This window comes from Leucopleurus acutus (assembly GCF_964270905.1).
Source record: "Leucopleurus acutus genome assembly, chromosome: 1".
NCBI classification, from domain to species: Eukaryota; Metazoa; Chordata; class Mammalia; order Artiodactyla; family Delphinidae; genus Leucopleurus; species Leucopleurus acutus.
In genome coordinates, this window is record NC_139142.1 from 59,258,419 (window position 1) to 59,276,816 (window position 18,398).

The window sequence follows — 18,398 nt, forward strand, 5'->3', positions numbered from 1 at the left end:
AGAGAAAAATATACCATGCTCATAGATTGGAAGACTCAGTATTGTTACCATGCTACCCAAAGCAATTTACAGATTCAGTGCAATCATTATCAAAATACCAATTACATTTTTCACAGAACTAGAATAAATAGTTCTAAAATTTGTATGGATGCTGATGAGGATGTGGAGCAACAGGAACTCTTCATTCACTGTTTGTGGGAATGCAAAATGGTACAGCCATTTTGAAAGACAGTTGGGCAGTTTCTTACACCACTAATTCTCCTCCTACCATATGATCCAAATATCATGTTGCTACCCAAAGGAGTTAAAAACTTTTTTTGTCCACACAAAACCCAGCACACAAGTGTTTATAGCAGCTTTGTTTCTAATTGCCAAAACTTCGAAACATCCAAGATGCCCTTAAGTAGGTGAATGGATAAATAATCTGGTATGTCCAGACAGTGAAATAATATTCAGCACTAGAAAAAAAAAATGACCTATCAAGCTGTGAAAAGACATGGAGGAAACTTAAATGCATATTAGCAAGTGAAAGAAGCCAGTCTAAAAAGGATATATACTGAATGGTTCCAACTATATAACATTCTGGAAAAGACAAAACTATGGAGACAGTAAAAATATCAGTAGTAGCCAAGGGCTAGAGGGAATAGAGGGAGGACTAGGTGGAGCACAGAGGAATTTTTAGGGTGGTGAAGCTTTTCTGAATGATACTGTAGTGATGTATACATGTCATTTTGCATTTGTCCAAACTCATAGAAGGTACAGCATGGAGAGTGAACTGTAATGTGAACTATGGGCTTTGGATAATATTGATGTTTAAATGTAAATTCATCACTTGTAACAAATATACCACTTTGGTGGGGGATGTTGATAATGGGAGGTTATGTGTGTATGGAAGTAGGGGGTATAAACGTGAGAAATCTGTACTTTCTGATCAATTTTGCCGTGAATCTAAAATTACTTTAAAAATAAAAAAAGATGTGTATGTATGTTTAAAATTCTTCTCTAAAAGATGATTAGACCAATAAAGCATCTTCTGATAGTTTGTTTTCAGAGAATTAAACTTAGTATACCAAAGCATGATTAGCCTTGATATTGTTTATATCGCAGTCAACTTTGTGTATTAGTCCATGACATGAGAATTATCTTGGTTTTATCTGAAGAAACTATGGGATTTTAAAATACCAGGATTTAACTAGCCTGCGTTCTTAATAGACAAAAGAAATTTATAAATTCCATATGCTTTCCACCCACTTCCCCACTTGAATCTGAAACAAATTACCCTCTATTTCAGCAGTACTCCTTTGCAGTTATAATTATTTTCATATGCGAAGGGCTTCTGACTCAGAAGCAAGAAGATTCTGCATTAAAAAGAAAATAGGGGGACTTCCCTGGCGGTCCAGTGGTTAGGACTTCACCTTCCAATTCAGGGGGTGAGGGTTCAATCGGGGAGCTAAGATCCCACATGCCTCACGGCCAAAAAAACAAAACATAAAACAGAAGCAATATTGTAACAAATTCAATAAAGACTTTTAAAATGGTCCACTTCAAAAAAAATCTTAAAAAATAAAGAAAAGAAAATGGGAAACAATTAAGGCTTCCATTATTATATTTATCTTATACCAGGTTATCTGTGAAAGAATCCAACAAAGTAAATGAAATTTGCCCATTTGCTTAGAGTTTTACTTGGTATTTATGTAGGTTTTACAGGAAAATACAGCCTAGAAATATAAATTATCCTTAGAGAATCCTAAATTGAAATCACCCTGGGAGCTAGTATGAACAGTACCAAAAAAGAAAGTGCCAAATTTAAGAGGCCGTTTTATTTATTTATTTATTTATTTTTTGGTCTTTGTTGCTGCTCATCGGCTTTCTCTAGTTGTGGTGAGCAGGGGCTACTCTTTGTTGCGGTACGTGGGCTTATCATTGCAGTGGCTTCTTGTTGCAGAGCACAGGCTCTAGGCGCGCGGGCTTCAGTAGTTGTGGCATGCGGGCTCACTAGTTGTGGCTCGCGGCCTCTAGAGTGCAGGCTCAGTGGTTGTGGCGCACAGGCTTAGTTGCTCCGCAGCGTGTGGGATCTTTCTGGACCAGGGCTTGAACCCGTTTCCCCCTGCATTGGCAGGCAGACTCTTAACCACTGCGCCAGCAGGGAAGTAACTAAGAGACCTTATTTTCTTTGAGAGGTTAACTGGGCAGACAGTCTAGCACTTTTGTGAAGAAAAGGTTGGGCTAGAATTTTTTGAGGATGATTAAACACTATATATATGACAAAGTTCTTGAAGAATTTCCAAAGTAAAGCATTTTAACTTTCACCAGAAATGGGGAAACTCCATGTAATTTATGGGTTTTTGTTTTGGTTTTGGTTTCGGTTTTGGTTTTTGACAGCTTTGACTTAGGTTGATTAGAAAGTAGCATTTCTGATAAAAAAAAAAAGTCTTTTTCTTAGAATTTGAAGGCTTGCCAACAAAATTGACAAACACTCAACACTCTAGGCCCAAAACAAATTAGGTATTGGTCCTAACATAAATGTACTTAAATTTTGCTTCTCCTTTTACTACTTTTGTGTTAATCTCTATAGTAATCTCTGTCATTAGCCGATGGCTGCTTGTTCTTTCTTAACTTACAGAGAGAAGTAGCTCTTAGGGCTTGGCAGTTGTGAGAAGGGGTATACATTCGTAAATGTGGTTAGTATTACATTTCAAGTGCGGACGGGTCATGTATGTAAGTCTAGAGTTTTTGTTGTTTTTGTTGTTTTACTGTTGTGTTTTTTAACATCCCCATAGGACTCTAGGCCTAGGTCAATGGTTCCTGATCTTTTTTGGTTAATCTTTGAGGAGCTGATGAAAGCTAGTGATCCTTCTCCAGAAAGTGCACATAAACACAATGTTTTGTCAACAGTTTCTAGGATGGACTTCAGCTTAAGAGCCTATAAATCCTTGTTTTTGTATCATTTGGATGTATTTATTTATGTAATATTGGGGGGTATTTTTTTATATTTCTTAAAAATTTTTATCACAGTGTAGTTGATTTACAATGTTGTGTTAATTTCAGGTGTACAGCAAAGTGATTCAGCTGTATATATACATATATTCATTTCAGATTCTTTACTTATATAGGTTATTACAGGATATTGAGTAGAGTCCCCTATACTATACAATAGGTCTTTATTGGTTATCTATTTTGTATATAATTGTGTATGTTAATCCCAAGCCGCTAATTTATCCTTCCACCCGATGTTTCCCCTTTGGTAACCATAAGTTTGGTTTCAAATCTGAGTCTGTTTCTGTTCTGTAAATAAGTTCTTTTGTATCATTTTTTAATTGGATTCCACATATGAGTGATATCATTGTACTTCGTTTCGTATAATAATCTTTAGGTCCATCCATGTTGCTGTAAATAGCATTATTTCATTCTTTTTTATGCCTGAGTAATACTCCATTTTATATATGTACTACATCTTCTTTATCTATTTATCTGTCAATGGACATTTAGATTTCTCCCATGTCTTGACTATTGTAAATAGTGCTGCAGTGAACATTTGGGGTGCATGTATCTTTTCGAAGTAAGGTTTTTCTCCGGATATATGCCCAGGAGTGGGATTGTTGGATCATATGGTAGCTCTATTTTTAGTTTTTTAAAGTAATCTCCATACTGTTCTCCATAGTGGTTGTACCTATTTACATTCCCACCAACACTGTAGGAGGGTTCCTTTTTCTTGACACCCTCTCCAGCATTTATTATTTGTAGATTTTTTAATGATGGCCATTCTGGCCGGTGTGAGGTGGTACCTCATTGTAGTTTTGATTTGCATTTCTCTAATAATTAGCAATGTTGAGCATCTTTTCATGTGCCCCTTAGCCATCTGTATGTCTTCTTTGGATAAATGTCTATTTAGGTCTTCTGCCCATTTTTTGATTGGATTGTTGCCTTTTTGATATTGAGCTGTTTGCATATTTTGGAAATTAAACCCTCGTGGGTCGCATTATTTGCAAAAATTTTCTCCCATTCCGTGGGTTGTCTTTTCATTTTATTTATAGTTTCCTTTGCTGTGCAAAAGCTTTTGAGTTTAATTAGGTCCCATTTATTTTTGTTTTTATTTCCATTATTCTAGGAGATGGATCCAAAAAATATTGCTGCAATTTATGTCAAAGAGTGTTCTGCCTATGTTCTCCTCTAAGAGTTTTATAGTATCCAATCTTACATGTAGGTCTTTAATCCATTTTGAGTTTATTTTTGTATAAGGTGTTAGAGAATGATCTAATTTCATTCTTTTACATGTAGCTGTCCATTTTTCCCAGCACCACTTACTGAAAAGACTGTCTTTTCTCCATTGTATATTCTTGCCTCCTTTGTCATCAATTAGGTGACCATAGGGGTGTGGGTTTATCTCTGGACTGTCTGTCATATTCCATTGATCTATATTTCTGTTTTTGTGCCAGTACCATACTGTTTTGTTTACTGTAGCTTTGTAGTATAGTCTGAAGTCAGGGAGCCTGATTCCTCCAGCCCTGTTCTTCTTCCTCAAGATTGCTTTGGCTATTCAGGGTCTTTTGTGTTTCCATACAAATTTTAAAATTTTTTGTTCTAGTTCTGTGAAAAATGCCATGAGTAGTTTGACACGGATTGCACTGAATCTATAGATTGCCTTGGGTAGTATGATCATTTTAACCACGTTAATTCTTCCAATCCAGGGACACAGTATATCTTTCCATCTGTTTGTATCATCTTCAGTTTCTTTCAACAGCTCCTTATAGTTTTCGGAGTACAGGCCTTTTGACTCCTTAGGTAGGTTTATTCCTAAGTTGTTTTTTTTTTTTTTCATGTGGTGGTAAATGGGATTGTTTCCTTAATTTCTCTTTCTGCTATTTCATTGTTAGTGTATAGAAATGCATCAGATTTCTGTATATTAATTTTGTATTGTACAACTTTACTGAATTCATTAATTATTAGAAAGGTACAATCTCCCAACTGAACCAGGAAGAAATAGAAAATATGAACAGACCAATTACCAGTATTGAAACTGATTCAGTAATTTAAAGACCCTCAACAAACAAAAGTCCAGGACCAGATGGCCTCAAAAGTGCATTCTACCAAACATTTAGAGAAGAGTTAACACCTATCCTCTGAAATTATTACAAAAAATTGCAGAGGAAGGAACTCTTCCAAACTCATTCTATGAGGCCACCATCACCATAATACCAAAATCAGACAGAGGTATCAGACAAGAAAAGAGAACTACAGGCCAATATCACTGATGAGCATAGATGCAAAAATCCTCAACAAAACACTAGCAAAATAACTCCAACAATACATTAAAAGTATGATACACCATGATCAAGTGGGATTTGTCCCAGGGATGCAAGGATTTTTCAATATCCACAAATCAATCGGTGTCATACACCACATTAACAAATTGAAGAATAAAAACCATATGATCGTCTCAATAGATGCAGGAAAAGGTTTTGATAAAATTCAACATTCATTTATGGAAAAAAAAAAAACTCTCCAGAAAGTGGGCATAGAGGGAACATACCTCAACACAATAAAGGCCATATATGACAGAGCCACAGCAGCTTGGAAACCCTTTCCAGGCCATTATCTGAAGCAGTCATAGTGCTCATCTCATTTTATTCCATCATTCAGTGATCACAGTCCTATATTGTTTATTGTCCAGTGTGTGAAAACAGCTGTCTCTCATATTTTGTCCACTTTTCTTGTTGTTTACAGTGGGAAGGCAGTTCTTGTAGCTGTTTAATCCTTTGTGGAAGAAAAGCTTCTCACACATGTGTTTTAATACCACAAAGGACAGTGTTATGGTTATACAGTGATAATTAATGGAAACTGGGTTGGAAGGAGAAAAATACTAAGATTGTGTGACTTGTTTAGGACTCTCTGAACATTATTAGAAATCGAATGTGATATCTTTATTTTCTACTTTATATAAAAACTTGTTCTCCAAAAATAAATATTCTTTTAGATACAAGGTCTTAAATTTTCCTTTCTAGAAGAGGCTATCAACATCTGCTCTGAGAAGCAAATCAACCTCTTTATAATTCACGGATGTGGTGGCAACTTCAGAATAAAGAAAGGGTAAAAGGGAAAATACTTTAAAAGTAGTCATAATTATATATATAGCAGTGTACTTTGGAGTCTGATATGGTAGCCATGCTCTCAGGAACAGTTTTATAACCTTTTTTTAAATGGGAAAAAAGATTTAAGTAGGTGTCTTCCTTTGAAATGTTTTTAAGAATACAGTTTCTTTGGTAATCACATGGAAAGTTCATTAGGTTTTTTAGAGTGATTAAATTTTTTTTAAGTCAAGAAAATATTAGATTTTTTCCATTAGCAATCCTAATATATTCCTTGACATGTTCTACATTGGTTATTTTATAACCTTTTCCCATTTACCAGTATGATTCTTAATGCTTTTGTTCTTGATTTATGTGGAGTCCTCTTATATCTTAAATAATGACTGTAGCATTTGTTACAAATTTTTTTCTCATTATGTTGGTTTGCCATTTTTAGTATACTATTAAATATCAAGGTTTTTATTTATATATAGTCAAAATTTTACCTCTTCCTTTCTGATTTATTCTATTATTTCTAGGCTTAGAAAGCCTTATCTCAGAAATTAGATTAAAATTCATTACATTTTCATGTACTTTTCATGTACGGTTTTACCTTGACTTTTTAGTATGTAATAATATCTCTGCAAATTATTTTGGTCTATTGAGTCAGAATTGGCTCTAAATTGATTTTTCTCCAAAACTGCTAATCACTTATCCCAATGCCATTTATTAAATATGCCTTTCCCTATTGATTTGTAATACCTTCTTTATCATTTATTAAAATCTTTCATGTAACAGGGTCTACTTTTAGCTATGTGTTCTATTCCATTGACTTGTCTTCTTGTTTTTCTGCTAATACCAATACTGATTTTGATATTGTTGGCCACATAGTACGCTTCACTATCTGGTATGAAAGTCCTTCATCCTTCCTTATCTTGCTAATCAAGAGCCACTTCCATTCTCCTCTACCTTTACCTCTCATCTGGAGGCTTTTATGTATTCTGTAGTCCCTTCTGTTACTCCTTTTCATAGCATATTTTTTAAAATATTTGTATCCACTATCTCTATTTCTAAACATCCAATCTGACCTCTTCTCATCACACTGTACAAAACAACTTCCATTCTGATCACCATGTTGCTAAGCCAAAGGGACATACATGTCTAGTCCTCATCTTATGAGACCTCATGACTCTGCTGTTGATCACTTTATTCTCTGTAAAATACTTATCCCTTGGTTTCTGTTACTTCCGTATTTCTGGCTTTTCTCCAACTTCTGACCTCTTCTTTTGAGCCTCATCCTTCTCTAATTATTGGAATTCCTCATAACTTAAATTTTTGCCTGCTTTTCTTCTCATTTATGCTCTTTTCCTAAGCCCCATTCCCCCCATCCATGACTTCAATTATCATCCAGATAACTGCTCAGCTCTAGAACTGGAATAGCCTACTTGACATCTTAATTTGACTATCTTAAAGGCACTCAAGCTCAACATGTGCAAAATAGAGCTCATAATCTAACTATTCTACCACCTCACCTCCACCCCGTAAGCCCCCCAAAACCCTAATTAATTTCTGATTCATTTCTATGAATCCTTGTCTGAATGAAAAGCTCTACCAGCTATGTAGTTCCACAGCCTCAAAAATTTAGGAGTTATTCTTGACTTCTCTCTCCCTCACCCCTTTATAGCTAATCCAGGACCTTTTCCTGTCCATTTTAGTAACTAAATATAGTTTTGAGACTGTCTTTTTTCCTTCACCTCTACCACTAAAAATCCAGTTCAGGATACCATTTTTTAATCTCTATTACTAAAATACTCTCTTAACCAGTCTCCCCACTTAGACTCTGCCTCCTGCCAGGCTATACCAATGCTACAGCAATATTTTCCAGACACAAATTTAATCATTATTATTTCCTGCTTAAAATCATTTGGGGGCATCTCATTATTTTGAAGGCAAAAACCAGAAATTTTTATTTAGCATATAACTCAGTCTACCTCTACAACCTTATTTCACTTTATGTTCACACACTCTGTATTCTAGATTCCTTTCCTTGAGTGTCTGAAGCTCACTTTGTTCCTTTCAACTTCAGGGGCTCTGCATATGCTTTTCCTTTTCCCTACAACAGCCTCTCCTCATGCTCCTTCTCCTGGTTAGCTCCCACATTTCCTTCAGGTCCCGTTTTTCATCAGTTTATTTAGGGAAGCCTTTTCTGACTTACACAATGTCAGATACCCCCATTAAGATGTGACACCATGTGCTTGTCCTTCACAGCGCTTGATCCCTGTCATGTCTCTGATGGAGCACACAGTGCCTGGTATTTAGTAGGCCCTCAGAAAATTTGGTTGAATGAATAAATGAATTAATGATTTATTCTTCAAGCTAAGTTTTAGAATCATCAGGTTTTTTAGTGAAACTAAGGCTATTAATTTGGGAAAATGTGACATACTATCAAGAAGTGTTATCTTTCGTTTACTTAAATCTTCTTTTGTCACTCTTGTGATTATACATTTCTTATTAAAGTTATCCCAAACTTCTGTGTTACAGATGTAATCTCTAGTGCTTATGTTAAAAAGGAAACAGCAGACCCAAAATGGAGTCACTTATGCTAAACCCTGTGTCACCAAACTAAGACTTAATACCTAGCGCAATTGCAGTTTCAGTCTACCCCAGGAATGTAATCAGTCAACCTGGTCAGCATTAGTAAGGTAATCTGCCCTATAGGCCCTTCAGTTCCCTTTAGGAGGGTGACCATTGCCTGCAACAGTGCATTATTTGCTAATAATTTACTTTTTCTGCCCTCTTTCCACCTTTAAAAGCCTTTCCTTTTCTACAGCTCTGCAGAGCTCCTTTCTGTTTGCTACATAGGATGCTGCCCGATTCATGAATCTTTTTTTTTTTTTTTTTTGCGGTGCGCGGGCCTCTTACTGTTGTGGCCTCTCCCGTTGCGGAGCACAGGCTCCGGACGCGCAGGCTCAGCGGCCATGGCTCACAGGCCCAGCCGCTCTGCGGCATGTGGGATCTTCCCAGACTGGGGCATGAACCCGTGTCCCCTGCATCGGCAGGCGGACTCTCAACCACTGCGCCACCAGGGAAGCCCCATGAATCTTTTAATAACCAAGTTGATCTTTAAATTTACTCAGTTGAATTTTTGTTGTTTAACCATTATTATTAGCATTTAGGAATTTTTAATCTTTATTCTGTAACCAACTTTCTCCTACTTTATTTAGAATTTTACTGTTAGAAAAATATGTTTTGTAGCTAAAGTTACTAAAATTGAAAGATTTTTACATATTTTTTTTTTGATAAGCTGTACATTTGGTCATAAAACTGGGGAAGGTTCTCTAGATTTTAGTTAAAGAGTATTTCTTACTGAGACGATATCTCCGGGGCAGTGCCCCACCCTTGAGCATTTAACACACTAAGTTAACTGGTTTGGGGAAATTTTATATTACAGTTAACATATATATAAAACTTAGAGCTTAAATAGTTCTTTCATGTGTCATTTTGTTATTTATTCACCCTAAACCTTTAAGGTAGCTAGTATTATTACTGATAAAGAATTGAGTCCCAGAGACTTTAAGAAGACTTTTTCCTGGTCACTAAAACCTTGAGTTTCTGAACTAATTGTTATGCCTCATTCTTTAACGCTTATGCTATTTCTCTTGTATCACATTGCTTTTCATTGTATGTTAAAAGCAATCTGAAAGTACTTAATTGGATTCTAAATTATAAGATAGGAACATCTCTAGAATATTGGATTCTAAGTTATAAGATAGAAACATCTCTAGAATATCCCTTCTGCATATTTTTATTTTTAACATTTATATTTTTATGTTAATTATTTAGACAATTACTTTAAGTTACTTCTTTTGTAGGAACCTCCAGAAGTTTAGCCTTTTTGGAGACATAAGCGTTCTACAGCAGCAAGGAAGTTTGTCAAATACATACCTCAGCAAGGTGGACCCTGATGGCAAAAAAATTAAACAGTAAGTTATATAGTTAGTGGAAAGGGACTCATATTAATAACAATTTCAGTTTTTTCTGAAAAATTAGAAGATACAATTAGAAGAGTAATGATACTTGTTTCTGAAAAGAACATCTACCCTGGAAATGTCTTAACTATGAAATACAGTGATCAATACATGCCATTCCATGTCATAAATCTTTCAGACATATCAAAGAATTTACTGGGTAATTATTGCTATTTAAGACTGTTATTACTCTACTTGTCTTTGCTATAACATAAATTGTAAATCATCAGTCTTTTCTGACATACTGGTGTAAAATGCTCCTTTACTTGAAGAACAAGTATATGTTTAATATATCTATTTGTTTAGTACTTCTTATTCATTATATTTTATCACTTTCTTTTTTTTGCGGTACGCGGGCCTCCCACCGCTGCGGCCTCTCCCACCGCGGAGCACAGGCTCCAGACGCGCAGGCTCAGCGGCCACGGCTCACGGGCCCAGCCGCTCCGCGGCACGTGGGACCCTCCTGGACCGGGGCACGAACCCGTGTCCCCTGCATCGGCAGGCAGACTCGCAACCACTGCGCCACCAGGGAAGCCCCCCATTATATTTTTATGTGAATTTTAATGATAATATTACTTGTAGGTTGAACAGAAATTAACTAATGAGAGCAAATGGATCTCAACATTGTATGCCATTTAATTCCCTATTTTCAAAAATCAGTGTTAAAAAAAAATCAGTGTTAAAGATTAGAGCTAAGTTTTAACAGGATCGTGTGGCATGTGTTTTCCTTACAGAATTCAGCAGCTGTTTGAAGAAATACTTAGTAATAGTAGGCAACTGAAGTGGCTGTCTTGTGGGTTTATGCTGGAAATAGTAACCCCAACATCACTGTCATCTCTCTCAAACTCTATTGCCAACACCATGGAGCACCTGAGTTTACTGGACAACAATATTCCTGGTAACAGCACCCTTATCACCGCAGTAGAACTGGAGCAATTCGTGAATCTACGCTCACTTGCCCTGGATTTCTGTGACTTTACAGCTGAGATGGCAAGAGTCTTAACCGATAACAACCATGTGCCTTTGCAGCGACTTTCTCTCCTGGTCCACAATGTTTCCGTGATGCACAAGTCTCTGGACAACATGCCAAATGATGAGCATTGGAAAGCCTTGTCAAGAAAGAGCACCAACCTCCGAGTCTATATAATGGCTTTTGATATCAAGAGTGAAGATATGTTAAAGATTCTGAAACCCAGTATACCACTAGAGAGGATTCATTTTGACAGCTACATCACTTGTGTTTCAGGAGCTATTGTTGATCTTATATCTAGGCAGTATGACAAGTTCCTCACTCATTTTATATTAATGAATGATGTGATTGACACATCTGGTTTTCCAGATCTTAGTGACAACCGAAATGAAGATCCATTGGTTTTATTAGCATGGAGGTGCACAAAGCTCTCTCTTCTGGCAATTCATGGTAGGTGATTTTTGTTCACTATAATTTGATATTGATATTACACCTAAAACATTTTATACCAGTAAAAAGATAGCACTGGCATTTATACTGTCAAGAACTCTTACTAACAAGTTGATATACAGATTTTTATACTTTTTAACGTGTATAAGATATACCACTTTTACAAGTGCAAAGTCATATTTTACCCTAAGTGTAGTGTTTTGTTCCAGCTCTCATGTTACTTTTTTCTTTTACCATGTGATTGATGGTATTCACAAAAATGGCATTTGAAATTATCTAAGAAAATATACATACATATCCACCTGCAGTAGATATATTTCTTTCTCTAATCATAAGAGCTCTCAAAAATATAACACAGAAGGAAGAAGAAAGTATGATTTCTTTCATGCTCACTGCCTAATCTTCTAGATTCTAGGTATCAACATGTTAATTTGTACAGTATTTTTTAAATGATGGTTCTCTTGGCTGGGATATGTTCTTTTCTTACTGGCGGGCCTGTCATCTTGCTGTGAACTGTTTTCATTTGGAGCATTCCTCTTCTTACAAGTTTGAAGAACATATTACTTCCTTTCTGTAACTTATAAGACATTTAAAGAATACAAAATAGGAAGTCTCTATGAACATCTTAAACATACTTTATTATCTCTGTTTCATTATTTTTGAATTAATCTTTTAGCTGCATTTGAGTGGGAGTATATTTTGCTTTTCAAGTTTTGCTTTATAATTTGGCCAGTCATCAGAGGTAATAGCAAAGAATAGATCAGTATTGAAGGTAATAAATAAATAAGGATTTTTTTAATAGGATGAAGAAATGGCAGGTTATTGAAAATTAATTTAAGCCAGTCTTTTTAAACCTTTTTTTTGGGGGGGGGGCCTGTGCCACAAGGCTTACAGGATCTTAGTTCCCCAACCAGGGATTGAACCCGGACTCTGGCAGTGAAAGTGCCAAGTCCTAACCACTGCACCACCAGAGAATTCCCTAAAGCTTTTTTCTTTTCTTTTTTTTTTTAAACAGGCTATTTTAATATTTTTATTAAGGGCTATAAAAATATCCAGAAAGATAAATAAATGTGATGCAATGATATATGTCCTAATATGAAGAACTTTCTTTCACTGCATTGTTTTCCTTCACAATGGCCTTCAAATCACAGGAGGCAGTGATTCCATGCCATTTCCTCTTCTTTCATTACACGCTGCAGAATTTCTGAATCAGTATCCCGCCCTCAGTCTTCTCATTTATAAATCAAATTCATTTTCAATCCATTGTTTAGAGGGAGCGTATTTTTTTCTGTTCCACAAAGAGGACTTTTTTTTTCACTAGTGGATCATAATGCAAGACAGTCAGTTTCTCCCGCAGTCGGCTTCTCTTAGTGTTGAAGGAAAAACCTCTTCCAGCTTGGCTCAACATTTTCACCAGAATTGTTTCTGACTTGGTCTTGACAAAGGTGACCACAGACAGGAACATGGCGACAGCAGCCTCGGTAACAGGTCCAAATTCCTAAAGCTGTTTTCTTTTATTAAGAAGTAAAATGTAGCTACAGCTAAAGCTCCTCCATCTAGTCAACTTTATTCCTTTCCAGAGGTAACCACTATTCTAAAGTTAGTACCTATCATTCCTATATCTGTTTTATACTTTACATATTTGCTACTGACAATTAACAGTTTATCTTTAAAGTATCACTTTATAACTTTGGACTGTGAAGCACCATAGGAGATGACTTTTACTAATGAAAAATACCAGTTTACTATGTATTGTTTTGTTTTTAATTTTTATATATTTTATTTATTTATTTTTGGCTGCATTGGGTCTTCGTTGCTGTGCATGGGCTTTCTCTAGTTGCAGTGAGCAGGGGCTACTCTTCGTTGCGGTGCACGGTCTTCTCATTGCAGTGGCTTCTCTTGTTGCTGAGCACGGACTCTAGGCACGCGAGCTCAGTAGATGTGGCTCGTGGGCTCAGTAGTTGTGGCTCGCAGGCTCTAGAGCGCAGGTTCAGTAGTTGTGGCGCACGGGCTTAGTTGCTCTGCGGCATTTGGGATCCTCCTGGACCAGGGCTTCAACCCATGTCCCCAGCATTGGCAGGCGGATTCTCAACCACTACGCCACCAGGGAAGTCCCCTGTGTATTGTTAATAGATACATACATATGAAATAAAACTCTTCTTTTTGATACGACACTGTCAGAAGCTATAAAATGATACTTTAAACTTTAAATGTCTTCAGTTTGACTAACTAAAATGATATCAGAATACGATTACAGCACCTATCTGTTCACCAGTCACAGTAATATTCTTGAAGACAGTATCAAGTTTCTAGTCTTTTTTTCCCTGAGCTAAGCAATCATACTTCCTTTCAAATTTCAGCATATTTTTAAAGGCAAAGGACCCCCAAAGTGCTAAGTGAGATACAAATTTGTGGAAAAGACTAACTTATAAAACAGACAAAATAAAATGCAAGGAAATGACTGCTTCTCTTTTGCTTATTTTTAAGGTTACACAGTGTGGGCACACAACCTCATTGCCATTGCTCGTCTTCGTGGCTCTGATCTAAAAGTACTTGAAGTCACTGAAGAAAGCATTGATTTTGACCAAGGTGAACTGGCCGACCAGGATGTGGATCCAGTACATAACCTTATTGAGCAGGTATCCCTGGGCCTAGGTCAACCTTGGCACGCGATCATGGACATCGAATCACTCAGTGTCTTCACTGAACCAAATCGTCATTTTTACAGAGAGATGCAAAGCTTCAGCGAAGACATTTAGCTTTTTTTAAATGTACAATTCCTGTGGTTACATATGCAAGTAGGGTCCTATTACGTTTTTTTTCTTTCAGTAGTGTGAATTAATCCCTTTGTGCTGTGTTTAATCAGTATTAGCTTTATAGAATTATATATGTATATTCTACTTCTTGATCAAAGAACGTAGTCAGGTATTGGTTTAGAAGTTCAAAGTGACAATGTATAGGGCTTTCACGGTTAATGGACTTGTTACCAAACCTTAAGAATATACAACCGAAGGTTGTCTGAGGTTGCTGGCTAACTTTATTTTTTCACTGAGTTACTCTGCCTTTTGATGTTTTTATTCTTTGTGTGTCAGAGCTCAGGAGCCAAAATATTTTTATACATATATAGATATATATCCATAGCCTGGTGGATTTGTATGCAATGCACTGCATTCATTCATTGTGTGATAGCATTTCATTAATTTTTCTTTGAAATGGAAGGAGGGAGGATAATACAATCGCAAATGAGTTATCTTTAACAGAAAAGCCAAGCCTTTAACTTTCATTACATATATAATAGTTGATATCACCAATTACCATTCTCAATTTTGTATAGTACTAGGTTAGAACACTGCTGAATCCTTTTTTAAATGCATTTACATCAATACAAATACTCAAATTATTGGATTTTTTAAACTATGTCAGACATAATTTAATTCATCAATTACATCATATATTCAAGTTAGCTTTTTAGCCAAGATTTCAAATAGTGGAGGAAGAACGAAACAATATTCCAGGGTAAAACCTCCTAAATGAATATCAAAACACAGAGTTTGTAAACACACATGCTTGCAAACAAACATTAGTCGTGAAATCCCTAGCAACAAGTCACTGGATTTTTCTCTGTCAGCGCGCGTGTCAGCTGCCAAAGAATAGATTTAACTGAAGAAGTGCCCACATGCTGGCAGGGGCTGGCCCACTCTGGCCAGCCAGATACTGCTAGATTGTAATATTTAAGGTCGAATTTCGACCTGTGGTACACAGCTGTGCTGTGGCTCAGTCAGCAACCTCAGAACTCTGGAAAAAAAAAAAAAAAAAAAAAAAAAAGAAAAAAAAACCATGCACCTGTTTCACTGTGAATAGTGAATGTAAAGGAAAGAAAGGAAAAACTGAAGGCTTGTTCTATCACAGGTATGAGCTGCTATGTTACATGAAGAACATTCCATGAAGTATGTTTTAAAACCTTGTTATATCTGAGAGGCTTTAAAAGCCGACTTAACTGTTTCAGGGCAACCGCGGTACAGACGTGGTCTCTGTGAGACTTCCACCTGACCCCAGTTTTAAGTGGTACGAATGTTGTGCATTTAATGTTAAAGGACAGTCTGCAATAATAAAGTAAGTAGCCAACGTGGGTGCCCAGCAGTGCTGAGACCTGGCTGCTCTAGTGTAAGCTTTGGAAACACAATTTATGCAACAAATGTCCAGATATGATTCTATTTATGGAAAAAGTTTATATGTATTTTACAAATGGTTTTACCATCTTATATTAAAATGACCTTTTGACAGGTGTGCACTGTTTTGTCTCCAGTGAGCACATACCATGCGGATTTTATATGTACATCAGTAGTGTGAATCCACTGGCACAGTGTGTGTAAATGCCAGATGTGGTGAGATTTTATCTTATAAATGTGATCAGATAAAATAACTCCTGACAGAAACTGTAAGGAAACCAGCTGAATGTTTGACCTGATGACTGATGTTGTTGTATGGTTTATGTTAAATGTATATTCTTTTAATCAATGAATAAAGCATTAAAAAGTGATCACTGTAACATTTTATTGTTCATGAAGCATGAAAACCTTTAGTGTTAAATAAACTGCAGTAATCCTTATAATGTGTATAATCATGTTAGCTCCTATTGTATTCTGATGCAGCAAAGCTTAAATTTGAGAATATATCATAAAACCTATAGGCAGAATAATTTGGAGGGTTTTAATTTTTTTTAACTCACTGGCAAAACATAAGCTTAAAAGCAAACAACAGACTGTTTAGCACAAAATCCAAGTGTATTATGCATTTAGAGTACATTATTTATATTGTAAAACTTAATTTATAGACTATAGGAACTTCTTATTTTTAAAAATTCCTCTACTGGGTGAAGAAAGTACTTCAGTATGCCAGTACTAAATAGTTCTTAAACCCTTATACTCCTTTAGTTTGGCTTTGTCATCTCCATTCTTGGTTGCTGAGGCAAACTGCTGTGGTTGATGAGAAAGAAAATGGCTGCTTTTCTTTCTTCCTTCTCTTCTTCCCTAATCGTTCCAGACACTGCCTCTTCTAAGCACTGCCTCATCATGGAATAATCTGGTGTTCACAAAGAACTGTCATTATACCTATTGCTCCCTTATTTCATGGACATATCTAACCCCTTTGGATGAATCAACATGTCTGTGTATTTAAGGACTTCCCAGGTGGCTCAGTGGTTAAGAATCCGCCTGCCAGTGCAGGGACACGGGTTCGAGCCCTGGTCCGGGAAGATCCCACATGCCGCGGAGCAACTAAGCCCTTGCACCACAACTACTGAGCCTGCGCTCTACAGTCCGCGAGCCACAACTATTGAGTCCACGTGCCATAACTACTGAAACCCACGCGCCTAGAGACTGTACTCCGCAACAAGAAGCCACCGCAATGAGAAGCCCACGCACAGCCACAAAGAGTAGCCCCCCGCTCGCTGCAACTAGAGAACACCCGCGCACAGCAACAAAGACCCAACGCAGCCAAAAATAAATTAATTTAAAAAAAACATGTCTGTGTATTTAAAATACCAAAACAGTACCCAAAACATATGAAAAAAGAAAGTCTATTAGTATATATATATGTAGTATACAAGTGAAGTTGCACATAGTAAAGCACTAAACTGGGAGTGTCAACCTCTGTTTTCTCCACTAAGCTCTGACTCTAATGCTACATGAGCACAGACTCTTCCTTGAGCCTCACTTTCCTCATCTGTGAAATGAAGGATTCACCTTGGTTACCTAAAACCGATTCTTTATTGAAAGTTTCAGCTGTTAGTCTGACAGCTTATAGAAATGTACAAGGTCATCTTTGAACAAACGTATTAAATATTTTCAAAACACAGCTTACTATATGAAATTTATGTATCTAAAATTACTTTCCCATTTCCTCCACCACCCTGGGAATAAAGAAGTTAGGGAGCTGGTACGGTGGGGCTTGGGAAGGACAGTGTGCTTATGACTGAACACACAGATTCAGCAACTAACTTGCTTGAGGCTTATACAATAGCATGAACCAAACTGGATTGTTATGAAGCCAGTAGTATTAAATGGTGCTGATGGAGTAATATACAGCAGGTGTGAATAATACCCAAGAGTCACACCACATTGTCTATATCAATGCTTCCTAAGCTTTTTCATGTCCTGACACATAGAAAATATTATGCAGCATACTCGTTTAAACTAGAAGGAATTGAAGCAAAAAAAACCCCAAAAAACATTGTTTTCTTTATTATATAATTGATGAGAAAAATAAAATGCAGAGGCTTGGAGGAAGTAATTGCTGAATTTGTATAAAACTTTCAAATAAAATCTTGTCAAATGTTTTAACTTATAACCTATTAAAAATTTTAACATTCCTACCAAGAGAAACACCCCACAAATGGGTGATAATTTTTAAACCTTTCTGTCCACAACATTCAAAAATTTATGCAGCTGAAATTATACTTATGAAATCTAACAGCTTTAAATGTAATGGTAAGTGTAATGTTGAGATTTCTTATGTAATGTAAATTAATTTCAAATTCAAGTGATTTTTTCACTACAAATATTTCGAAATAACGATGAAGCTCTAATTTTTACATACATAACCCTGCTGCTAGTTTAGCCACCGTTGAGAACACACATCAGCCACCAACATGCAGAAGTATCTGATTTATATGCAAGCAATTCAAGGCCTGCAGGGAGCCCTGCTCCCCCCTCCAGCTTGCGACCCCCTCACACCCACCAGCTCCATCTGGACCTTCACACCTGGGCTTCCTACCTGCTCTTCAAACATTTGCAGCATACTTCTCTCACAGCTTCATAGACCCCCGTTGTCCACGATGGACAGTGGAACACTCTGCATCTGGCAAGGGAGAAGTGAGTGCCTGGG

The 18,398-nt window shown here is 36.6% G+C and overlaps 2 protein-coding genes across 2 annotated transcripts in view; one reads left to right on the top strand and one right to left on the bottom strand.

The window, feature by feature from the left end:
• The window catches only part of FBXO33 (F-box protein 33), a gene marked incomplete at its 5' end in the record, with an annotated part of 32,839 nt that extends 14,782 nt beyond the window's left edge, over nt 1–18,057 (top strand). Inside the window, 3 exons of the mRNA XM_082847436.1 lie at nt 9,938–10,048; nt 10,828–11,513; nt 14,001–18,057. Coding sequence (XP_082703562.1) covers nt 9,938–10,048; nt 10,828–11,513; nt 14,001–14,272 — 1,069 coding nt within the window. The 3' untranslated portion in view covers nt 14,273–18,057. The remainder of the gene's footprint in view (nt 1–9,937; nt 10,049–10,827; nt 11,514–14,000) is intronic.
• LOC309964451 (large ribosomal subunit protein bL33m) lies at nt 11,953–13,501 on the bottom strand. The gene has a single exon (XM_082843463.1). It carries the CDS (start codon nt 12,976–12,978, stop codon nt 12,781–12,783), a length of 198 nt encoding a protein of 65 aa, XP_082699589.1. The 5' UTR covers nt 12,979–13,501; the 3' UTR covers nt 11,953–12,780.
• Nucleotides 18,058–18,398: the final 341 nt, after the last annotated feature.

Excerpts from the sequence above, each read along its gene's own strand:
- LOC309964451 (XM_082843463.1), bottom strand. The coding sequence starts at position 12,978 with ATGTTCCTGTCTGTGGTCACCTTTGTCAAGACCAAGTCAGAAACAATT.